The following is a 25316-nucleotide window of genomic DNA, read 5'->3' on the forward strand; positions in this document are numbered from 1 at the left end:
CTCAGCCTGTCAGGTCTCTGAGCAGTAGGTGAAGATATCGCCCTCTTGTGGTCAAATCGGTTTCTACATCCTCCTACTGCTGCTAATGGCTGCTGAAGTCAGTATAATAGATTATGATGAGGCCTGGACAACAGATGATGTATGATATATACATCATCATCATCATCATCTTGTCTCACTGTGTCATCAAGTGTTTCCTCTGCTCTCACACCTTTAAGGTTAAAGATCTTCTCACATGCTGATGACAGTTGTTCTAAAATGAGAAATGTGCAGCAACTAATATTCCAGCTGACACATGAACTGAATATATAAAAGTCACTGAACACTGGTGACGTGTAGCACATCTCATTGTTCTGTCAAGGATGAAGAGACTTGTTAAGAACAGATGAGTCTCCATCATGGTCGTACCTACGCTGACAACAGCATCTCCTCGTTTTATAAAACAGATGTTAGTGAGAAATTCAATCATCTCAACTCAGTCATTGTTATTATCTTAAATATATGTGTTGTAAGAACTGTGACGTGCTAAAGATATTCAGCTGCCAGTCTGTAGCATTTGGTACTGTGCATTGGAGGGGTGATGTCATCTCTTAACCATGTACTCCATTACTTTGCTGGATTACTAGAACGACAACAAGAGGTCAGGATTGATCCAGCGTCCCTCATCATGGTATCTACTTGTAGATTAGTGTTTCTAACATCAGGGAGTTGTTGAAAAGTATCAGACAATCGTTGAAGAAGCTTTGGATCAGTGGAGTGACAGAACCAATAAGATAAACATGATTCTGTCTTTTCAGTAGATCAAGAGGATCTACTTAGTTTTATTGAGCACAGCAAGCAGAGTACAAAGTCTCATCCAGAGTCAAGTGTGACTGAAATGTAACAGATTACATTCAGCTAAAGTAAAGGTTAAATACATCTGAAAAAAGAGAAGAAAACCAAAAACTATTACATTTCCATTTCAAGGAGAAATGACTTTGATGAACAGAAAGGACGACTTGAAATAAATGATTCTTCTCTAAAATGAGTGAGTGCTGAAGATGTGCAGCCAGTCTGTGACAGAGAAAACCTGATGTTTTACAGCACACACATTAGATTTATCTCTGCACACACACACACACACACACATCTCTAGCTCTGATTATACTTCTCTGTATTACTTCATTCCCTCTCCCAAGTCAGACGTGCATTATATGAACACAATCATCAGACAGGATTTCTCTGGTTTATACTCAGGTTTACACTGTCTCACACTGATCACTATAAAACACAAGGAAACAGCAAAGTGGAAAAAACTTGACCCAACACCAGGAGGTGGACTTGCTAACACCTGCATGTGAAGCTTCTGTATCATACTGTGATATACCATAGTTATCTAGATTCTGCAGTAAACAGTGAACCTGAATCAGTAGTAATCCTCTTCTTCTTTACTGAAGCCGGCCTGAACGATCTCTTTGATTCTCTCCGTCTCCTCAGGTTCAGCAGCAGGCAGAATGGCCTTCAGGTCACCCTCTATTTTCTTCATCCTGGCATCGGTCTGCCTCTCAAATTCTTTCTTGTTCTTCAGGACCAGCTGCAGAATCCCTCTCTGAGCATCGTCACAGGACTCCTGCAGCTCCAGACGCTCATGAAGGAACTCTGGTCTCTCCTTATCCATGGCCATGAGCTTACCCAGGCTGTTCACTCTGTCCATCAGGTACTTGTTGGACACTTCAGTGTAGGTCTCTGAGATCATGTGGATCAGGCTGGCAATGTTGGAGGCTTCAAAGGCCTGTTTGTACAGGAGGTCTTTTACAAAGAGCTTCTCATTAATAAAATTGTGCATTGTCTTGCTGAGGCTGGTTTTGACAATGTTGGAGACCATCTGGAAGAAGCGCACCATCTTCTCCCACTGCTCTTTGACTCTGCCCATGGCATCAAGACCTTTGACCAGCATTTTGATTTTGGTGTCAAAGTCGATCTCATTGATTTTGCAGTTCTGCATCTCAACCAGGATGTCAGTCAGCTCCTTCTGATTCTTCTCCATGTTCTCCACACTCTTCTCATATGACTGTTGTGCTTTCTTGGATTGTTCACTCAGCTGTCTTGCACTCTGCTCCCTCAGTTTGTTTTCTTCCAGTTTCATCTGAACCTTTTCCAGTTCTTCTCCATAAAAGTATTCAGCATTGATACAAGCCTCCAACAGGTCCTGGATTAAATTGATAACATCAGCATACTTCTTTTCAACACTGTCTGCTAGTGTCTCACACTCGTCTAGAATGGTGCGAATGTTTTCCAGTTGATTTGGCAGAGGAGTTTCAATAACTTCATCAGTGCCATTGAACAGAATGTTGACTGCAGCCTTCATGTAATCAGGAACTGTGCTCATGTGAATGCAGATCTGATCCATGTTCTTGTGTGCCTCGTTGAATGCGTGTGACAACGAGTCATAGACCTGCATAAGACAAGCCCTGAAGGAGTCTGGGAACTTTATGAACTTGTAGCCACCTTTTGGGGGGTTCTTGTTGATGGAGAAGTCATCACAGTGGGAGATGAAGACGAGTTCCCCCATGATGGCGATAGAGAGGGGTGCAGGAATCAGGTACTCCTCCCAGTTTAAGAGACTCATCAGTATCTTGATGGTTTTCTGCATCTCTGTGTTGAAAAAAAAAGAAAAACAGAGGATGTCATCTATTTTCTGTTAATCTGCTTGTAGGTTAACTCATATTTATTTATTTTATTTAAAGTTCTTATTGGATAAGACAATGAGAGAGAGCAGGGGAATGACATGCAGTAAGGTCCAGCTGGATCAGGAGTCAAACCAGGGACCAGCTGCTCTGAGCACTGAGGTCCATGTGGTTCGCACCCTAACCATTTAACTATGGAGGCGCCCCAACTCATATTGATTTTTAATAGGTTTGATATTTGAAACAGTATATAAAATATGAGGGGGGAGATTGTTCATTTTATGACAGTGCTCAACTCTGCTGAAAACTGTTTTCAAGAGTGAATGATAAAATATCAAAATCCATGGAAGAAATCAATATCTGGGGTCATAAAAGTCAATTAGTTGATAGCAACTGTCAACTTGTGGTTTTGTGAGAGCACAAGAGAAAATCCTTTACTGATATCATTTCTGACCAGTGGACACTGTGACTGTGGGAGGTCCATCATACTTCATGACAAATCACTTACTTGAACCTGGATCCTCAGGGTGAGGGGACTAGTTTCCCTTTATGCAGACCATGTCATGCATAGTCATGTCTATGGAAGTATCTCAGCATCTCACCAAATATGAAACCCTACAACTCTGTGATTAATAACTCCTGCTGGTTTCAATTTAAGTAGGTAGACTGGTGGATTACCTTGGATGAGTGTGGACTTCTTTGTATCCAGTGGTTCTTTCTTAGTTTTAACCTTGAGTTCTTCACCAGGCTGACTTACTCCAACACCTCCATCTGTGCACATCCTGACGGAGTAGACTGCATCCTGTTTAAGGCTGTTCAGAGTGAATGTGTAGACCTCCTCTCTGGTCTCTTTACTCTGCCACTGACTGCTGTTCTCCTCTCTGAACTCAATGATAAACTGTTTTACAGATTCACAGCGTTGGACAGACGGGTTGCTCCATGTCAGAGTGATGGAGTTTGCTTTCACTTCAGTGTCTTTTACCTGAGTGGGTGGACCAACTGCTGTGAGGGTTACAGCCCTGCAGACATCACTGCTGACAGCATAGCTGAGTTTACCCACAGCTGTGGCTCTGATCTCATACTCAGTGTCTGGCTTTAGTCCTGACAGAGTTACTGTCTCTTGGTTCTTCTTCACTGGGTGAGATGTCCATTCAGTGTCCTGTTGCTGCTTCTCTCTGTAGTCTACTGTGTACTCTACAGTGACAGAGTCTGGTTCAGATACTGTAACTGTGAAGCTGTCATGTGATGCAGTGGTGGATGGAGTGGCAGGTTTTGATGGAGAAACAAAGCAGACTGCATCATCACACCCGTCTTCATATATGAAAATACACGCTCCAGGATGACTCTCAGCATATTTTGATGTAACTATGAATTTGGTGTCATCACTGTTGCTGGACTTCTTCAGTTCTCCAAACAGTTTCAGTTGTTTCCTCATTGTCTGTCGAGTATCACTGGAGAGCCAGTCTGTGTTCGTGTCCCGTAGATCAGAGGATCCAGCAGAGTCCACCATTCCTGCTGGTCTGAGATGATTGGACAGTTTGACCAGGAAACCATCAGGCTGGTCTACAGAGGTAAATGAAAAGCACACAACATTTCTGACATCTAAATCAGACAACAGGTCATCCAGATGGTCTTCCATTTTCACACCTAGTTTGTCCAGCTGTTTAAGGAAGGATTTCAGAGTATCTGATTCCTTCCCTTTGGTTTTTAGCCACTGATCCAGGTCTTTGTTGTTGAATGGTGACCTCTCATGAGCCTTAAGGATTTCCTCAAGGACACTCTCCTCTTTCCCACCCCCTCGGATTGAAGGAAGCACTGACCCGAGCTTCTGCATGAAGTCAAGCTTGTACTGGCAACACATCTGCATCAAATCCTGAACCTTCTTCTCCATGGCAGGAAATGTTGTTGCTGCGGTGTCTTTCAGGAGGTCGCTGCATCTCATCTCTGTCCTGTTTAAACTCTCTATAGTTTCTGATGAGCACGTGATGAGAGCACGGCTGATGTCTCTTTGGAGTCTTGCCGCTCTTGAATCCAGCTTCACCAGAGGGTATAGCCACACCCTGAGAGGAACAGCATGTTCTCCATCCTGTCCCAGCAGGTCAGGAAGGGTCCTGTAAACTTTCACAGCATCAGTGAAGGACGTTGGGTTGGAGGGTAGCTTGAAGTCTCCGTGAAACGTGCAGCTAAATTTTTCTACTGCTGCTCTCTCTTTGTCATCCATGTTGAATGAAGCCTCAGCATCTACTGTGAGGAATTTCAGCTTGTTGAAGGTGAGGTTAGCTTCTCCCTCCACTTGTTTTGTCTCGTCCTCTAATGATGATTCTCTGTCAAACACAAAGTAAGCTCCAGCTCCATACAGGATGGCTGTGACCACGTGAGTGGCAGTGTCGTCTTCAAACACATTAGGATGAGATACCTGTCCATGAGCCAGGTGAGACATTGTCAGTGTTTCAAACTTTGTTGTTGCATTGTACTGAAGAGTCACTCGAGCTTGTTTCTGAGATTTCTTTGTGTCTTGGAAATATTTTGCTGATCCTCTCACATTCACCAGTCCTCCCAACAGACTCAGTTTAAGAGAGCCAGAGATCTTTAACAAATTGGACTTCTCCTCAATCGAATCTGATGCTGTGACATTAAACTCAGTATTATTTTGTTGTTGCACACTTGTATTCTTTTGTAGCTCCTTTAGATCCCATAAGGTTACACCTGTTGACCAATTAATGATACAGAGAAAAGTCAAAGACTTGAAATGCCACAGTTAAATGTGTAACAGTGAGCAGTTTAACATTCTGTTTTCCAGATTATATCTATTGCAGCTTCTGAAGTATGTGTCACAATACTTTTTAAACTGTGTATTGGTTTATTTACTCTTTAATTCACAGTAAGAGGAAGTGAGATATTCAACACATCCATGAGGTCTGACCTGGAATGAGAGCATCCTTCCGGCAGTCATACAGCATGCCGAGCTGGAACGGTCTTCCCACAGCTGCAGTCTCTATGGTATCTTCACCACATGAGGCCATGGTGTCGATAAAGTTCAGCTGGAAAATAAAAACTCCCAGTTACTTAATCATCACTACCTGAATCTAAGGAGCTATAAGCCACCTTGTAATTTAGGCCTCTGTGGCAGTTCTAAACATGGTTTCTTATCTTCCCACATAAATTAAATGAAGGCCTAATCAATAGATTGAAGAAAGATTTAGGAAGAAGTGGGATACATTGAAATAGATGTGGGGAGCACATTCACTTTGATTCAGTTCAGTTTTTCTGCCAAGAACAAGTGAAGTGTTTTCCTTTTTATGATGACTCCTCCACCTGGACACTAGGTGTCCCTGTTGTTTTGTTCCTGTAGTTTTCCTTTGTGACGGTGGGCGGAGGGTCATCAGCTGAATGAGCCACACCTGGGCCCGGTGTGTGCTCATTCTGGAGTCTTTGTCGCTGGGGATGGTTCCTGTTTCCAGCCGACCTGATTTTTGTTATCCTTAGTTGCCTTGTATTTTTGGTTAGATTGATTATTCTCGTCTGTCTTTTGCAAACTGTCATTGCAACTGCCCTGTGTGCTGTGGCTCTGTCTGTATAAGCTGCTGGAAACTTAATTTCCCTGAGGGAGTCATCCCAAGGGATCAATAAAGTCTGTCTAAGTCTAAGTCTCAGACTAATTAATTTACTCTTTTGTAAATAGAATATTCTTTACTTTAAAATGCCAACTCGTACTGTCTCCATTCCTTGACACAGCTCTAGAGCCAGGCTGTGCCAATCGTCTGTTCCCTGTTCCCCAGTGTAGATCTGTGTAGTGCTGCTGGTTCAGCTGGGAGTAAATTGTTTGATGAGTGGAAGGGAAGTTTTGTGAGTGAGACAGTTACTTAGTTGTTGTGTCAGTGTGACATCGACACTGGGTTGTAGTTTGCCCGTGCAGCGGTTTTGTGAATGCGCAGTGGGAGACATGGACAGGTGTGGTAAGTAAGCCATCTGGTTGTTTTGGTTTAGCGGCTGTACTGACATATCTGTTTGTTTCATTCTGATGTTTGTGTTGCCAAGATAGGTGGTGATTTTGTTTCCACTGGGCTCTGCTGGTCCTGGAGACATAACCTTGGTAAGGTGCTACTGTTCTGTCCCTGTCTGGCTCAGGAACAAATTTCCCGAGTTCACTGGGGGGGATTTGTCACTGTGGTGATGAAATTGGTTGGAGCAGTTTTCTCAGGGGCACGTCTGAAGCTGCAGGGAGAGTTGCTGCATTGTCACTTCACTGGGCTTGTGGGATGTAGTGCGTAAGTACCCACTACAAATAACACCTGAAGACCAGAGGGGATCTTATATAACCGACTCTACTCGGTTTTTAGGGTTTTCCATTAGGTGGTAGTACATGGTACCAGGTACTTTTGTAGTACCTACTTCAAGCCAAAAATGTAACGTCAACAGACCACAGGCCCCTGATTGGCCAGGGAGTGACGTCACTGGATGAGTCATGAGAGCGACTCCTTCACAAGAATCAAACCCACCATTTTAAAAACCTGGCAACAGAAACCACATGTTTTTATTATTGTGTTGTGTTTGTGTTGCATACAAATGACGTTACAGGAGTTTCAGGCCACCTTGCTATGATGACCCCACCCATGCTGAGGTGGTACCCAACTGTAATGGAAAACAACCATAGTCGAGTAGGTGTTTAATAGAGGCAAATAGTACTAAAACTGTGTAATGGAAAAGCAGCATTACTTAGTTTCTGGTCAGGCAGATAGAGGGTCGGAGCTGTGGTGGTGTGTGACTGTGTGGATCTCTGAAGCTCAAGCTGCTGGTGATATTTGTCACTTTGTGTGAAATCAGACAGGTAAGGTTAACACTTTTCTTTCTCAGTTATGGATCTGGTAGAAGAATTTTTGAAAGGCCCGTCAGAGGAGTTGTTCTCCGACACTGAAGTGTTGTTCATGAGAGGAATTAGAGAAAATTGCAGAGCATTTTAAAATGGACATCAGAGATAAATGGATGAAGGAAAACAGGAAAAATATTTTAAAAGAGAACCTGTTAGAGGGGCGTGTTCTCCATCAAAAATGACCTGCTGTTGCTCCTGGTGGAGACTCGTATAGAGTGATTGCCTCTTGTGAAGTTGGAGTGAGTGCCGTTTTAACATTTGAACAGCAGAGAGAGTTACTGTTGCTGCAAATGGAAGTTAAGAAGTTGGAACTGGAGGAGCACAGGTTAAGCTAAAGTAATGTGAGTGGTGTGAGGCAGGTTCCTGGAGGTTTTGCTGGGCCTTCACATGGGTTTGATGTGTCCACTAATCTATGCTCGGTCCCCCAGTTTTGTGATGGTTGTTCTGGAGCGATTTAAAAACTCTGTGCCCAGTCATATTCTTATGTTTGTAAATGAACATAAGGTGAAGAACACGTGATCGTGTATACAGAGTTTGGGATGACTCTGGTTTCCAGGGAGATGGCAGTGGGTTTCGGCCAGCGGGTAAACGGTGGGAAGAGACAGCTAGTCCTTGCCATGGTCAGAGAAGGCCTCAGAGAGTCCATTACATTGTGATTCCAGTAACTACTGCAAAGGCAGAGGGCACTGGAAAGCCGAGTGTCCTGTGAAGGCTGGATCAAAAGAGGGTTCAGTAGTGCGCAGGTTAAGCCTGTAGCACTTATTGCTCCAATAATCCGTCCAGTCACCAGGAATATCAGTCCTGTCAGTCCCTCTTGTGACGGCTCTTCTGGTGTCATTTCTACCTGTTCTATTTCTCCTGATATACAGGTGGAGGCTGGAGGAGGTTGCAGTATTGCATCAGACTTTTCAGAGCCAGAAGTGGAGCAGTGTACAGACGGGAATGAGGCCTCCCCTGTGTCCATACCGGATTCTTTTATATTTCTCACAGTGAGCTGGTGGCAGAGCAGCATGCTGGTTCATCGCTCTGTGATGGGAAGAGTGCCACAAGAGGTTACCTCCTGTAAAATCAGGTCCTGGTGAGGGTGCCTCAAGGGGAGCATTTTATTGGTATTATCCAAATTGTTGTTCCAGTGGAGTTCCAGGAGGAGGTGCTGAGGACCTCACGTGACCAGTCTTGGCATTTGGGGGTCTGGAACTAAGGAACTAACTGCAGACTGATGCAGTGGTTTTTGTTCCTACAATCATATTGTTTAGATGAACGCCACATCAAAGGACATGAGAACGCTGTGGCTGATGCTTTGTCAAGAGCCCCTTGCTCTTGAGTTGCTTACTGTGTCTGTGTAATCTCCAGTGTTCTCCAGTCTATGTTGGGGTTGGGGTTGCTGGGTTGCAGGGGGTGAATATTGGTGGGTTGGCTTGGTGAGTATGGATGATATCAAAAACAAAGCATAATGACTGCAAAAAGTCAAATGCGTGGTTATGGTGTATAAAGCCATGATAAATTAAGAGAATTAGTTTGTATTACTTATTATTATTGTTATTGATGTAATTGCTTCTGCATGTCCATTGTCATATTAATGCTCAGATATTTAAAGCCATTTCTAGACATTTGGATCAGTAAGGCATTGTCCTATAATTGAAATACCAAGTTGTTAACAGGTTAACATTCACTTTTACTAAAGTTCAGTTTATACATAGAAAATGTGCCAAATCTCCTCAAAGTATGGATAATATGAGGTACACTTAAAACTGGGTCTGATACATACATTACTAAATCATCTTCATATTAAGATACCCTGTGCTCCTCTCCTCCACTTTTTGATGCCAGTGACTTCAGTGTAATGGATAAGGGCTTTATGGCCAAGACAAATAGTAGTGCACTGATCCCTGACAGGTCCCCCTTGACAGCTGAAAATACTGTGCATTTACAGAGGCTTTGGGTGAGTTATATGAGTTTAATCTATGAAATAAAATTAGGACCATACCAATATTTCTTTGAACATGCAAAAAATATCCCCATTCGACCCTATTAAAGTTTTGATCTACGAGAAGCACTGATCTATTATTTATTAAAACCTTTTAACACTTAAAGTGAAAACAAAAGTATAACAGTTAAGCAACATAATATCTGTAGCTGTAAAACAAATGAAAAAATATATGATGATTATGTTGAAGTTCCAAGGAAAAGATTAGTAAATGTGGTATATTTGATGGTGATGATGTGAAGATGACGAAGAGATCTCTGCTGACACTGGCTTGCTTGTATATAGAAGTTAATTACAAAGAAGTGACAAAACAAGCACTGCAGTAGCCTGTGAGAGGATCCGAGCCAATATGGATCTCTCTCCTAACAGCTCTAAACATCAGTATATATATATGTTAGTTGTCTTCATGATCTATAGCGGGACATTGGCACCTCACTCAATGACCTCACTTTTCCAAAAAACAGAGAGGAGGTGTTATCCCTAACACTTACAGATTTACATTCACAGATTTACGTTCACAGCTATTAACCTAAATATGAACCCAAAGAATAGAAAAACATATATGCAGCTTCAGAGATTCTTAAGAGAGTGAAAACCATACCATACTTCAGACACTACATAAATCAAGAAGGTAATAATAAAGGGACTGGGAACCTTCTCGTGAGCGTCCTCTGCCTAAATGTCACAACCGGCTGTCCCTGTGGCATCACTTCTTTTAAGCCTAAACTTAACCTCATCCAGTTCACTCTGAGAACAATTGCTGAGACCTAAAGCATCTGAATGTCAGCCCACCAGCCTCAAAAAGGCTCTTCACCAGACTCCATCTGATTTATCAAAGTCTCTTCCTATATAACCTCTTCAAGTTTATTCAAACACTGGGCGACAGTACAACAGGTGATGGCTCAGGCATATCCTTTCCATGGTCAAAAAAGCCCCACATTTCCTGCTCTACAGCACCACTCTAACAATCTACTGTTGATCAGCTAGCCTGACATAAGTCATAAGGTTGTTGTGGAAATAAAAAGTTTGAAGATTTAGTGATTGTTACACAACTTGGGTTGAAGCTCAAACATTCACTCAAAACTTGACACTGACATTCGGACATATCATTTTGGGTCCAAATGGAGCAGAAAATCATAGTAGTGTTAGCAATGTGTAAAAACACAAAATGTCCACTAGATGCTAGCAGGAGATCGTGTATGAAACTGAGGCACTTGATAGGGCCACAAAAGGATAAGATGACAATAGTGGTTTGATGAAATATTGAGACAAAAAACACACAATTTTGACACAACTGAAAAAAGTTTGGCTGTGTGTCAGCTGTGGGGCTGACATGAGCAGGTCACCTCTGGCTGTGCTTTGCTTGCTGTCAGTTGAAGGAGTGGTTTCTCTGATTTCATATGACAACGACATGGTGGAGTGGACTGATTATGTGTTGCATTTCATTTTGACTGTGCATCATATTTATTTTGTCAATAGAATAAATTATTGCCAAAGAAACTATTCTGGACAGAATACAGTTGCAGTGTTGTTCTGGTTGTATTAGGACGTTCTGCTGGACCCAGCCTGATGTTAACATCCTCTCTTTGGAGTTTATACATTTTACAACTGGTCTCTTTGGTAGGTTAAGCCCTGATCCAGACATACATTAACACATACAGAAGATTTTTAAACAAAGCAGTTATTTCCTTAGTAATGGCACTGCCAAGTTTCTCACAGATTCCAATAAATAAACCATAATTTAATGTCCAGAGATATTGTATTCATGACAAACCAAGTAAAGCAAGTATGAGTTGCATTTGATTTGCAGTATGTCTTCAGATATATGAAAATATGAACTTACTCACCTTTCCTGTTGTAGAGGGAAGCAGGACTCTGCTGTAGCTGACAGGTGTAATACCTGACCTGTTTAAATACAGAGCTGGGAGACTAACTCCTCCTTTCACCACTCCTTTCCTACGAACCTACTTACCTTCCAGGTAGGAATGCAGGGTACTATCCCCTGAATATTTCCTCATTCCTTTTCAGAGGAACATTCTGCTTTATTGAGCTGAGGACACCTGTCATACAGTACCTGCCTGACAGGATCATTTTGTTGGTGCATCTTTCTCTGTTTCCTCCATCTCTCCCACATTTTCTCATTGTCATTGATATGACTTTGGTGATGGCCTACAAAAAAACTTTATTGGCTACGCTGTCAACTCCAGGCACAAACACCTTTAACAACTTTGAGGAAACTGTTGAGGACAAATGGTCTTTTCTGTATCGTTGTTGCCTGTGATATTCATGTAAAACAGACACTCTGATTCACTTAAACTCTGTTTACAATCCATACATATTTCCTCACAACCTTTCACAGCAACACTTGTAGTCAGATGACAATAAGTCCAACATTGGGCGGTTAGCACTGTTGCCTCACAGAGAGACGGTTCCGGGTTCGAGCCCGAGGTTTTTCTGTGTGGAGTTTACATGTTCTCTCTGTGCCTGCGTGGGTTCTGTCTGGGTTCTCTTCTGGGTTAGGTGGACAGACATTAAGTTGGAAACAGACTGAAGACTTGGACTTGACTCAGACTATCTACAACAATAAGACTTCTTCTCTGCCTTTGATATTTGATTGTTGCTTATCTAAAAAACTAACATGAAAACAAGGCCAGTTCCTCCTGTTTTCACCACCACCTGCCTGGACTATTGAAATAAGTCTTTCTATCAAAAGTACTTAAACCACCATAAAGTGTTTCAGTCAGGTGTTCTCCCGTGAGCCTCCAGGTCTCTGAACTCTACTGGAGGATGAACATGATTCTTCCTAAAGATATTCTCTCCTTTGGTGTTGAGATGATGGAGGTGGAGAGATCGGTCTGAAAACATCTCCCACAAATGTTTAACTGAGATCAGGCCACAGCATCTGATCCACATCATGTTCATCCTTATCAAACCATTCAGTGTTCTCCTGAACTCCACTTCCACCTCTGACTGTCCTCACACTGATATTTGTGTTTCTTTCTGTGAATTCATACTGATATCACGTGCTGTATGTTCAGTGATTAGAACAGAACCAATCTTTGTTTTCACTGCACTGAAGCTCCTGTGTCACCTCATAATAATCATTATATGATGGAAACAGGTGTGAATGTTATTTGATGGTTTAACAAGTCACAAATGATTTGTGATTTGATTTGATGAGCAAATCAAAGGACACGTCAGATAAGACTGAGGATGTCATGTGGGGTCAGTTTATACACAACCTGTGAGTCAGTCAGTCAGTGTTGGACATGTTGGTGTTGAACCCAGTCAGTCAGAGCAGTGTGAGGATTTAATGTGGTTTGTTCTACAAACAGCCTCAGATCAGACTGTGACACCTGTCACTTTAAACTCTCTTCTTCTGGCTGAACAAAGGTTTAACTTTTCTCATCTCAGCTGATTCTTTTCTGCTGTTTAAACCCAGTTACAGGGACTTCATGATGCTGGTGTTTTCTGAGTCCTCAGCTGAACGACATGAGGAACTGTTAATGAGGTTAACAGCTGGATGAAGCCTCAGTCTGTGTCCTGGTTCAGGTATTTTGATCCTGTCAGAGGATCAGACTGAGCTGGACCTCTGTCCATGACAGAAGAAGAAGAGGTGCTGCCCTCTGGACTCATTCAGTCACCTGTGCTCTGGGTTTCAGCTTCAATGGGTTTGAGTTCAGTTCTACAGCAGCTGCTGATTCCAACAGAGACACAGAGTCTGAAGCTGGTCCTGACTCTTTAAAATACTGATAAAATACAAGATCTACAGTATCATTTTCTCTTGTTTTATTGGCACAATGGAGCCACCAACAGTTCCTGTCCTCTGCTGAAACACATCACCTACAACAACACTGAAACAGTGTAGTACAGAAAGGTCGTCTGCAGCTGGACACATCTGTTCATTGATCACCCTATCAATAATAACAGAGGTGGTGTTTCCAATCAAACATATGTGCTGTTTCAGTTGTGTCTAACAGTCCTTTGAGGAGACAGGGTTGTTCAGTGCAGCTAAACATCACTTCACAGCAGAGTCTGTGTTTTCTGAACTGTCTGGTGTATTTAATTTGAGGTGTGAAATATCCACTAATACTTTGACCCAGTTTAGTGTAGAAACTGAATGAGACAGTTGTGACTAAAGATAAGAGAAGAACAAGGAGCCATGGAGATGGAAGGTCTGGATTATCAGTCAACTACACTGAGAATCCTTCATCACACTGAGGGGTGGTTAGGGTTAGGGTTAGGGTGTGGTACTATAAACTCATGGGAGGCATTAAAGATGGTGATGAGATACAAACTGGTTGTGGCTTTGTAACATTTTATTTATGACATTATCACATCTAACATGTTCACCATGTCTAACAAACAGGAAATGACCTCCTCTCAGATCTCTGACAGTCAGTTTACTGTGTGTGATCTGATCAGTACAATTATTAAACGTGTCTGAGGTCATTCAGAAAGAGGTGAACCTAAACACAGCTCAGTGTCCACATCTGCTGCTCAGCTTCTGCTGTTGTATTTATAGACAAACACTCTCACTGTCGTCATTTTTTACTTTTGGTCATAGATTTACATTATATCACATCCAAAGTTTGTGATCAACTTTTTATTCTACTCATTTGAGGCATTTTAAAATGTTCACTATCAACATGTTTTGACTAGTTTTCCAACAATATACTGACTGAACCATTTTCCTCTTTAGACCCTCAGCTCTGTGTTCAGGCTCAGAGGTTCAGGCACTCAGGATGTGACATTAATATACAGAACCAGTCAAAAGTTTGGACACACCTTGTCATTTGATGGTTTTTCTTGAAACAAAAAAGTCTTAAACAAACCAGAGTATGTTTTATATTTTAGAATATAAAGCCATCATCAAAGCAAAAAGTAGCTCCTTTAAAGAACCCAGTTGACTGTGATACAGATGTTTAGGTAACTAATCTTTTGTTAGAAAAGAAGCAAATATTGATACGACACTGGCAGATTCTTCCACTGTCTCATATTAGACGACATGCAGAGCAGTTAGAGGATGACTGGTGTTTAGAAAATCTGTTTGCTTACTGAAGGACATGCTGCGGGATGGTGATACTTGTCTGTTTGAATGTAGCTGCCTCTATGCCTTCATTTGTCTGTATTAAACACTTTTACAGTCACAGTGTGAATGAACTATCTGATTAGTCTTGTTGGCTCTTTTTTCCTTGCTCTGTAAGAAGAGGCATATGGTTTCAGTGCTTTTTAATATTTAACACATGGAATTCCTGAACTGAAATCAGTTGGTGTAGAGTATAAAATAAAAAGGTGCAAACTTGAAGATGTTGGTGATGCTGAGACTGAGCAACGGTTGATTGGTACTAGGTACTGTACTTAAATTCAAATTTTATGTACTGGATTATTTCTGTTTTACAACACTTTATACTTTTATTTAACCACATCTCAGAGGCAAATATTGATTTGCAGATGCAAATGTTACCAGCAAAACATGAGTGGTTTAAAAACTGTTAAATGTTATTATAAATTAAACATAAGAGATGAAGTTAAGTCTGTCTTCTAACAATAGTCAGGTGTCCACATGAACAGTGGAGTAGGTTTTGCTCACTGTAATCATTCCTCCCTGTCTTTCAAAGTTTTAGTCTTTTTAATGCAAAAATTCCCTGTTTGTGTTATGATCCCTCCACTGCAGCACAGAAACACAGAGACAGAAGTTCATTCTACAAAGACAGTAACTTTGATTTTTTTATTAGCTGAAGAGCATCCAGTCTATCCTCAGTCTAACATGGAGGGTGAAGAAGTAGCACTGCACAAACCCTGTTTTCTAATGTGTTATCTGTAGCTCTGCACAGAACTTACAATGTGAGACACAGTGTGACACTAAAATGGAAAGATCGTTGGAGATCAGGTAAAACATCATTAGGTCCATGTCAGTGATACTTTGACACTAGTAGGGACATGTTGGAACTGTCTGTATCCAAATCTACAGCCATGCATTAGCCTGTTTTCTGTGGACCACAGGCAGGCTGGGATTGTGTTAAAGTCTTCAGGTAACATGTCGTTCTGTTTGACACTGACAGTGGAGGTGAATGGAAATCAAAGAAACATTTTACATTCAAGAGACAATAATGAAGTTTATTCTCCTGTGAGATTTTTCCTTTGCGAACCAGTAACATCAGCACATGGAAGCATAATTTATCCAGAAGTTAGAATCAATCAACATTATTTGCTTATTCATTTATGAAGTACACTGTTATCTAGACAGGTCCAGCGCTTGCTCTGATCTCATGTTGTACATTGGTTGTTGTACTTTGAAAACCTCAGAATGATTTTGTCATTTGCGCTGGGAATGTAACACCCAATACCTACAAATGAGATCCACACAGTGTATTAGAATCTGATGTGCAGTATAAATACAAGAAGAAAGACTTTTTCATAGTGGACTTGCCAACATCAGGTCTTATGGTTTTGTCATCTGGAGTCTCCACCAAGAGCTCCCAGTATGTGTGGTCTTCAGCACTTCCAGCCACACCATTCACACTCTCCAGGTATGGACCATAGTTTGGATCTTCTGTGTAGGTGAACCTGAACAGAATAACAATTTACACCCACTATAACAGCTGCCATCAACAGAGGCTGTACTCTTCAAATGTGGCTTAACTAATCAGGAAAACATGTTTAATCAGGTCAAAAAAAGGATCTCGACAATTCTCATCCAGCTAAGATTTAGCTTAGACTGATTAGTTAATCCTGGATGAAGTTATCCTGAATAACCGTGTGCTCATTTGGAAATAAAGGCTAATGTTTGACTGGGTAATTATATGATCCCACTCACATGAGGCAGGGTGGGAAACCTCCCAGCATGCACTGCAGTCCATGAGGAAACATTTCATTCACTCATTTGGAGCAGTTTAAGTCCCACTCCACTCCAACATGTTTTGTAGGTTTTTTTTTTCTTCAGTTGGATATTTGAGCTTTGATTGTGCAGAATGATGAAGTGATCAAAGTGTTCACACATGAGATCAATTTGTGACGTTACATCTAGTTTAGTTTACAGTCAAAGTGAACTGTTGACTGTTTCCAGCAGCTGCAGTGTTGAAATTAAAAATGTTTGTCTAGTCAGAGATTCCTTAATGAGGGGGACGGAGAGGATTTTAACATTTGTATGTCATTGACTTTATTTGTTCGAGGCCCCTGTCAGACACTGTTCCTACTCAAAGCTTTGTCTTTTGTACATTCTTTAATATTTTGTTTCATAACAGTGTATTCTCTGATAAATTATAACAAACTGTTGAACACCACCACCAAGACATGCAGTGAACAGAACTCTACAGACAGACAGAAATATTTACCCATGTAATAAAAGCTCAGTATTCTCTAGTCTGCACAGAGTCACTCAGCTCAGATTCAGTTCCTCCTGTGAAGGTTTTTCTTAAATAAAGTGTTTACTCACCTACAGTCACTGTGTAACTAACCACTGTCAGGTGCTTTTGTTTTTTAAAGTATTGTAATTCCAGCATTGCTGACAGTCATGTGTACAACAACTAGTTCTAGGTGGTAGTTGATTTTATGATCTTACTTAAAGTTTGCATTGGAGTTCATGAGTCTTTTCAGTGCACCCAGCAGGATCCCTCTGAAAACCACATGAGTGGTGTAAGTCACTGGTTTGGTGTTTGGTGACTCCACCACCACACTAATAGAAACTGGAGGATGGGCTGAGAGATAGACAACACTTTGTAAAGAGATTCTTTGAAATTCAATCCTAATAATACTCATTTGAAATAATGTTTTATTCGTGGTTTTGAAGTTTACACTCAGTCAGGGTCCCAGGAAGCAGCAGCAGCAGCAGCAGGGCTGCAGAGGACAGAGCAGGCATCATCATCATCAGCAGCAGCAGCAGCTGTTGGACAGTAGACTTAGCGGACTGTGAGCAGGATGGACCAGGCTTTAAATAAAAAACAGGAGAAATACAAAAGCACATTTATAGACATTGTATGACTAGTATTTCTCATACTTACCTGCTAAATGACCTGGTACGGCACCAACGGGGAACTTTGTGTGTTGTTGCCAGATTTCTCTGATAAACAGGAACGATGCTCGATGAACTTCTTCTGTGTTATTTTCTTTCTTCTTTTACCTCCCTGCTGCATGTCTTTTGACATGAGATTTTGGTTGTGTGTTGTATTATGTACATTATATATATTATTATTATTATTATTATTATTATTAATTTTTCTAAGAAACCCCATGTACATCAGGCCGACAAGATGCTCGGCACTGGGCTCTTCTTTTTTCTCACTGGGTTTGGACGATTAAACATAACCATCTTTAACTTGGTTGTTTGTGTTCTAATCTCTCACCTGCTCTTTTTATCCTAACCCTAAACATTCAGCTGGGATGCCTAACCCTGTCTTTATCTGGGGATATGTTCTGGATATTTGCACCTTGTCCCTCCACCTGTGGTTTTACCCTAACCCCAGCTGGTGGTTTTGGATGCCTAACCTTTACTGTCCTTGGTCTGGATCACTATCTTCTGATATGTGCAGGATAAAGTGATTTCTGTCATGTGTGATTACCAGTATCTGTCATGTCAGAGTGACAGTTTCAGCCCAGGTGGAAAACCTGTTCTGTTCTGGGAAACATTGCAATGGTAGCAACACTTAGAAACTCAGAACATTTCAGACCCACATAACACCAGGAAGACAGAACGATCCTGACAGGTGATAGAAACAATTTGAAGATAGATGTTAACACAGTGCACTGGAACAGAGGTGACAGCCTCCCGAAGAATAGCTGCATTATAACACAACACACGTTATCACAACTTTCCTCCTCACGTATTAATTTGATGTTCATCTATCAGCACTTTGCTTGTGAAGCTTTCTAATTAACATAGTGAGCCTTTATTCTCAGTCAAAAGTGGCGAGAACAGAGATGCTGGAAAACTTTTTACAGCCATGTTTTTATGGTACCGTTCTGCTGGACCCGGCCTGACCTTAACATCCTCTGTTTGGAGTTTATACATTTTACAACTGGTCTCTTTGGTTAATTCCTGATGCAGACATACATTAACACATACAGATGATTTTTAAACAAGTGTAATACCTTTAACAAGCAATTCTCTCTTTTAGCTAAAATGTCTGACTAGATAAATCAGTCTGTCCAAGAGCTGATTTAAGTGTTAAGCAGTTATTTCCTTAGTAATGGCACTGCCACGTTTCTCACAGATTCTAATGAATAAACCATAATTTAATGTCCAGAGATATTGTATTCATGACAAACCAAGTAAAGCAAGTATGATTTGCATTTGATTTGCAGTATGTCTTTAGATATATGAAAATATGAACTTACTCACCTTTCCTGTTGTAGAGGGAAGCAGGACTCTGCTGTAGCTAACAGGTGTTAGTTGAATACCTGACCTGTTTAAATACAGAGCTGGGAGACTCCTCCTTTCACCACTCCTTTCCTACGAACCTACTTACCTTCCAGGTAGGAATGCAGGGTACTATCCCCTGAATATTTCCTCATTCCTTTTCAGAGGAACATTCTGCTTTATTGAGCTGAGGACACCTGTCATTCAGTACCTGCCTGACAGGATCATTTGTGTGTGTGTGTGTGTGTGTGTGTGTGTGTGTGTGTGTGTGTGTGTGTGTGTGTGTGTGTGTGTGTGTGTGTTTCTTTCTGTGTGTGCAGTATATCAGTGGGGGTGGCCTGGGTGAGTGTATTATTCCTGGCCTGACTCTTTGTCCAAGTCTGGGCCTGGTTGAGATAAAGAGATAAAGTTAAAAGATGATGACAGGTTTCTATGTTTGGAGTCACTGCATGGTGATAATGTTTAATAAAAGTTTGTGACTCAAACTTTAAACCTTATGTTTTAATATTTGGAGAAACTGTCATTGTTTCTGTCAGTGGTTGTTGATCCTGTAGTAAAGTTCATGAACCTAATTATCATCTTTGACCTTATTCTCTGACACAGTTTCCATATCTGTTTTCAGAGGCCTGTGGCTTTTCTCTTTTTACTAATATGTTTTAGGTTTTTGTTGCTGACACTGTTCACTGCTGGTGATGACAATGGTTCCTTAGGCTTAAACCTCACTATAAAAGAACTAGAGCAGTTCCTGCAAAACTGACCTGTCCCAGTGGCTGAGAAGCTGACTGAAGCCATACTTGCCATCAAAACCAAAGAACTGTGGCTACAACATACTCATCATGGCTTGCTCTGATGGTGTCAAGCACAACTATAAATCTGCACAAGTGGAGCTGTAACAGTCCATCATTACTTTAAGACATGAAGGTCAGTCAATCCAGAACACTTCAAGAACTTTGAATGTCTTCTCAAGTGCAGTCCTGAAAACCATCAAACCTTATGATGAAACTGTCTCTAAAGAGGACCGCCCCAGGAAAGGAAGACCAAGAGTTACCTCTGCTGCAAAGGAAAAGTTCTTCAGAGTTACAGCCTCAGAAACTGCTGATGAACAGCACCTCAGATTAGAGCCCACATAGATGCTCCACAGAGTTCAAATAGCAGACATCAACTGTGTAAATCAGGCCTTCATCCTCGAAGATAGTGAAGGTTATTGAGTGAGGTTTACTCAGCAGTGAAAATCTGCAGCTGCAGAATCAACAGCTTTGAGTCAGAATCATAGAGCCCAGATCTGAGAACTATTCAGATAAATTAAATGGTTTTATTATTTATTTTTGTGTGATCATGTGTGTGATTCTACAGTCAGATAAATTCATTTCAAGTCAGTTTATGATAATATATATATATATATATATATTAGTGCACAAAATCATGTAATGGAGATTTTCTGGAACTTTACATCATTGTTTTTATTACTCTACTTTTTTACCCTTTCAGACATTTAGTTGAACACACACACACACAGACACACACACACACACACACACACACACACACACTCCCCAGACAGTGATCCAAACTGTGTGTTATTATTCAACCCCTAAAAGACCAGAGACCAGACCTGAGCTGTCGAGTGTCAATACAAGCAATTTTTATTGAGCACAAATCAAATGATTACATTTAGTCCAGCAGTGCAGGTCATGATACAGAGTGATAATCCATCACTAAACTCTCCAGGGAGTAAAATACAATAAAATAACACATGGCAGATAGTTATCAATCACTTAGACTGTCTCTTTAGATTTCTATCACCGTCTTCAGTGAGACAGAATCCCACAAAGAGTTGATTGAAGTACATGTTTGAATTTGATGTTTATTCCTTAACAGGTTTCAAAACCTCTAACACAAGTTACAGAAGACAGATAAGATAAGGCAGACTTATACTATATAATATGGCAATGATGTATGATACATTAATAGATTCAGATACACAGGAAAAGTTGAAAGTAAAATTAGAGCTAAACAGCAACAACCATAACCACTAAAGCTGTTAATTACTGAGACATTACTGTGACATATGATCTAACTTCAACATAATTACAACCAGTGATGAAAAATGAGAAGGTTGGTTAAATGAAGAAAGTAATGATCATCCTTCACAACAATCACACCGAGCTACACCTCATCTCACAGACAGTATCCCCACAGATAAGGCTTTAGGGGATTACATATGATAATGTAAATAACTACCTTGACTACAACCTAATAACCTTGATTTCATTATCATGAGGGGGCTTGGACCCCAAAACACCTAAGATATTACATCAGACCTGAAATCTAAAAAAAAAAAAAAAGATTAAACCAGAAAAGTAAATGATATACGAGTTCATCATCAGGAATGTTTTTTTGCTGAGTTTTACATTTATCAACACATTGACACATCGATCTAATTGAAAATAAAATGGTCATGTCATAAAACTCATAATGTTTAAAGCACAAGCATAAACTAGAGGATTGTACACAGAGAAACTAAAATTACTTCCTACCTACTGCAAACAGACAATGATAACTTCTGTGTACTGCTAATTGTTTCACATGCTCTTGTCAGAAGTAAACCAACTGACAACATGGTTGAAAACCCCCTTAGCAGTAGACTTCATCTTCTTCCATTTTGACGTCTCTTTGTCAGTTAGAGTGAGTCCCTCTGCCACCTTCTTCAGGAGAACTGCACCTTGTCTAACTTCATTTAACTCTTTAATACGCTGTTTAAATCCAGGTTTGGCCTGTTGTTCCTCTGTCTGTATCAGGAGATCAATGTAATCTGGAGTAGCCAAAGGATCTGGGCGAAGTGCGATCTCTCTCAGACGCTGCAGGCAGTTTGTTAAAGTGTTCATCATTTCTACAACTTTCCCCTGCACCTGCTCGTACTCTACTTTCAACTGTTCAATGATTTTCTCTGTATCCATCTTTTTCCCCAGAGCTGCCTCATATTTACTCTTTAGGTCCTGATACGTCCTCTTCTCTGTTACACGTTTTGTCTCCCATCGGTACTTCATGTTGAAATGATCGCTCCATACACATTTGCCTGGACACACTGTGCAGTTTCCATTTTTCATGGCAGCACACCCATGTTTATGCTCATCTTTTGGTATCTGACAAGGATAATGGCAGGTATAGTTGCACCCATGGCAGTTGGTGACAAAGATTCTTGGTTCCAGATCAATCTTCTCAGATTTTTCAATCTCTACTTCATATTCAAAGTCCTCATTCTCCTTCATGTGGGTCTCGTGGTTTTCCAGTGCAGCTTTTGTGCTGTGTATTTCCTCCAGTTTTGACAGACCTTGTCGAATCATTGGCTGCAGCCCCTCAACAGTCGCCTCAAGCTGTTTGCGCTCTTGGAGAACCTCCTTTGTCAGGGTCAGACTCTGAGGTTGCATTGTATTTAGATGAGTGAAGAATGTATTCATGCTGGCTTTCCCCATTTTCCAGAACATGTAGTCAAAGTTGTCCTCATGCTTGACTCCTGTGTTTTCGGCAAAAAGCACAGAGTTGTTGAATTTGAAATGGAGAATAGACCCGTCTTCCTTTGTGGCACATGGGATGTTGGCAGCTTTGATGGCCTCCAGGACTGGGGGTGACTTGCCATCGGCAAAGGTGACCAGAACAATGATGTTGCTGGCAATGTCCTTCCCAAAAATGGAGAGGATGGCTTCAAAGATGTATCTCTGTGTGTGTGTCAGACGAGCTAAAGCAGACTGCACTACAAAGCACACTGCATCAATGCTATCAATTCCACCATTGACTGAGAAAAACTGTCTTATTTTTTCTGTTATTTCTTTGTCTTGTTTGATTCCTCTGGTGTCCCCAAACCCTGGAGTGTCGATGATTGTGAGAGAGTAGGGAACTTTGAAACCATCTGTGTGGTAAATCTGGTAGGCTGTCACCTCTGATGTCTGACTGCAGGCTTGTGTTTTATTGGTTTCTTCACTTATCAGTTTAAATCTCCAGTTGTCCTCCCAATCGACTCCAAGAATGTAGTTGATCATGCCGTTGATGAGGGTGGTCTTGCCAGATCCAGTTGCACCTACAACCATAATGGTTTTGTTTGATTGCTTTCCGGTTGGTGCGCTTCCAAAAACCTTTTTATTGACCTGACCAACTCCTGCTGGTTTCAGTTTAAGTAGGTAGACTGGTGGATTACCTTGGATGAGTGTGAACTTCTTTGCATCCAGTGGTTCTTTCTTAGTTTTAACCTTGAGTTCTTCACCAGGCTGACTTACTCCAACACCTCCATCTGTGCACATCCTGACGGAGTAGACTGCATCCTGTTTAAGGCTGTTCAGAGTGAATGTGTAGACCTCCTCTCTGGTCTCTTTACTCTGCCACTGACTGCTGTTCTCCTCTCTGAACTCAATGATGTATCCTTTCACAGATTCACAGCATTGGACAGACGGGTTGCTCCATGTCAGAGTGATGGAGTTTGCTTTCACTTCAGTGTATTTTACCTGAGTGGGTGGACCAACTGCTGTGAGGGTTACAGCCCTGCAGACATCACTGCTGACAGCATAGCTGAGTTTACCCACAGCTGTGGCTCTGATCTCATACTCAGTGTCTGGCTTTAGTCCTGACAGAGTTACTGTCTCTTGGTTCTTCTTCACTGGGTGAGATGTCCATTCAGTGTCCTGCTGCTGTTTCTGTCTGTAGTCTACTGTGTACTCTACAGTGACAGAGTCTGGTTCAGATACTGTAACTGTGAAGCTGTCATATGATGCAGTGGTGGATGGAGTGGCAGGTTTTGATGGAGAAACAAAACAGACTGCATCATCACACCCGTCTTCATATATGAAAATACACGCTCCAGGATGACTCTCAGCATATTTTGATGTAACTATGAATTTGGTGTCATCACTGTTGCTGGACTTCTTCAGTTCTCCAAACAGTTTCAGTTGTTTCCTCATTGTCTGTCGAGTATCACTGGAGAGCCAGTCTGTGTTCGTGTCCTGTAGATCAGAGGATCCAGCAGAGTCCACCATTCCTGCTGGTCTGAGATGATTGGACAGTTTGACCAGGAAACCATCAGGCTGGTCTACAGAGGTAAATGAAAAGCACACAACATTTCTGACATCTAAATCAGACAACAGGTCATCCAGATGGTCTTCCATTTTCACACCTAGTTTGTCCAGCTGTTTAAGGAAGGATTTCAGAGTATCTGATTCCTTCCCTTTGGTTTTTAGCCACTGATCCAGGTCTTTGTTGTTGAATGGTGACCTCTCATGAGCCTTAAGGATTTCCTCAAGGACACTCTCCTCTTTCCCACCCCCTCGGATTGAAGGAAGCACTGACCCGAGCTTCTGCATGAAGTCAAGCTTGTACTGGCGACACATCTGCATCAAATCCTGAACCTTCTTCTCCATGGCAGGAAATGTTGTTGCTGCGGTGTCTTTCAGGAGGTCGCTGCATCTCATCTCTGTCCTGTTTAAACTCTCTATAGTTTCTGATGAGCACGTGATGAGAGCACGGCTGATGTCTCTTTGGAGTCTTGCCGCTCTTGAATCCAGCTTCACCAGAGGGTATAGCCACACCCTGAGAGGAACAGCATGTTCTCCATCCTGTCCCAGCAGGTCAGGAAGGGTCCTGCAAACTTTCACAGCATCAGTGAAGGACGTTGAGTTGGAGGGTAGCTTGAAGTCTCCGTGAAACGTGCAGCTAAAATTTTTTACTGCTGCTCTCTCTTTGTCATCCATGTTGAATGAAGCCTCAGCATCTACTGTGAGGAATTTCAGCTTGTTGAAGGTGAGGTTAGCTTCTCCCTCCACTTGTTTTGTCTCGTCCTCTAATGATGATTCTCTGTCAAACACAAAGTAAGCTCCAGCTCCATACAGGATGGCTGTGACCACGTGAGTGGCAGTGTCGTCTTCAAACACATTAGGATGAGATACCTGTCCATGAGCCAGGTGAGACATTGTCAGTGTTTCAAACTTTGTTGTTGCATTGTACTGAAGAGTCACTCGAGCTTGTTTCTGAGATTTCTTTGTGTCTTGGAAATATTTTGCTGATCCTCTCACGTTCACCAGTCCTCCCAACAGACTCAGTTTAAGAGAGCCAGAGATCTTTAACAAATTGGACTTCTCCTCAATCGAATCTGATGCTGTGACATTAAACTCAGTATTATTTTGTTGTTGCACACTTGTATTCTTTTGTAGCTCCTTTAGATCCCATAAGGTTACACCTGTTGACCAATTAATGATACAGAGAAAAGTCAAAGACTTGAAATGCCACAGTTAAATGTGTAACACTGAGCAGTTTAACATTCTGTTTTCCAGATTATATCTATTGCAGCTTCTGAAGTATGTGTCACAATACTTTTTAAACTGTGTATTGGTTTGTTTACTCTTTAATTCACAATAAGAGGAAGTGAGATATTCAACACATCCATGAGGTCTG

The 25316-nt window shown here is 41.4% G+C and overlaps 3 protein-coding genes across 5 annotated transcripts in view; all 3 read right to left on the reverse strand.

The window, feature by feature from the left end:
• Window positions 1-769: 769 nt before the first annotated feature.
• Window positions 770-25316, reverse strand: part of LOC108889763 (uncharacterized) — a 43043-nt gene continuing 18496 nt past the window's right edge. The window contains exon 5 of one of the 2 annotated variants that reach the window (XR_007809791.1): window positions 770-1129. The gene's annotated coding sequence lies outside the window, so the exon portion shown is untranslated. The remainder of the gene's footprint in view (window positions 1130-25316) is intronic. The other variant, XR_007809792.1, reaches the window with a different exon arrangement.
• LOC108889764 (uncharacterized) overlaps window positions 1127-25316 on the reverse strand; it is a 29570-nt gene continuing 5380 nt past the window's right edge. The window contains exons 2-4 of one of the 2 annotated variants that reach the window (XM_051067382.1): window positions 5590-5707; window positions 3345-5372; window positions 1127-2634 (exon numbers count right to left, since the gene is read on the reverse strand). In XM_051067382.1, coding sequence (XP_050923339.1) covers window positions 1406-2634; window positions 3345-5372; window positions 5590-5689 — 3357 coding nt within the window. In that variant the 5' untranslated portion in view covers window positions 5690-5707 and the 3' untranslated portion in view covers window positions 1127-1405. Of the gene's footprint in view, window positions 2635-3344; window positions 5373-5589; window positions 5708-20501; window positions 25102-25316 lie in introns of those variants that run through there. The other variant, XM_018686388.2, reaches the window with a different exon arrangement.
• On the reverse strand, window positions 15623-18964 carry LOC127139571 (transcobalamin-1-like). The gene is made up of 5 exons (XM_051067383.1): window positions 18864-18964; window positions 17321-17453; window positions 17088-17223; window positions 15957-16093; window positions 15623-15873 (listed from the first exon to the last, which is right to left on the reverse strand). Exons 2-5 carry the CDS (start codon window positions 17391-17393, stop codon window positions 15794-15796), a joined length of 426 nt encoding a protein of 141 aa, XP_050923340.1. The 5' UTR covers window positions 17394-17453; window positions 18864-18964; the 3' UTR covers window positions 15623-15793.

This window comes from Lates calcarifer, unplaced genomic scaffold (assembly GCF_001640805.2).
Source record: "Lates calcarifer isolate ASB-BC8 unplaced genomic scaffold, TLL_Latcal_v3 _unitig_1633_quiver_864, whole genome shotgun sequence".
Taxonomy (NCBI): Eukaryota; Metazoa; Chordata; class Actinopteri; family Centropomidae; genus Lates; species Lates calcarifer.

Excerpts from the sequence above, each read along its gene's own strand:
- LOC127139571 (XM_051067383.1), bottom strand. The coding sequence starts at position 17,393 with ATGATGATGATGCCTGCTCTGTCCTCTGCAGCCCTGCTGCTGCTGCTG. Across the intron at positions 17,224-17,320 it reads TCCTGGGACCCTGACTGAGT|CCCATCCTCCAGTTTCTATT; the intron begins GTAAACTTCAAA and ends TCTATCTCTCAG. Across the intron at positions 16,094-17,087 it reads AACTCCAATGCAAACTTTAA|GTTCACCTACACAGAAGATC; the intron begins GTAAGATCATAA and ends TATTCTGTTCAG.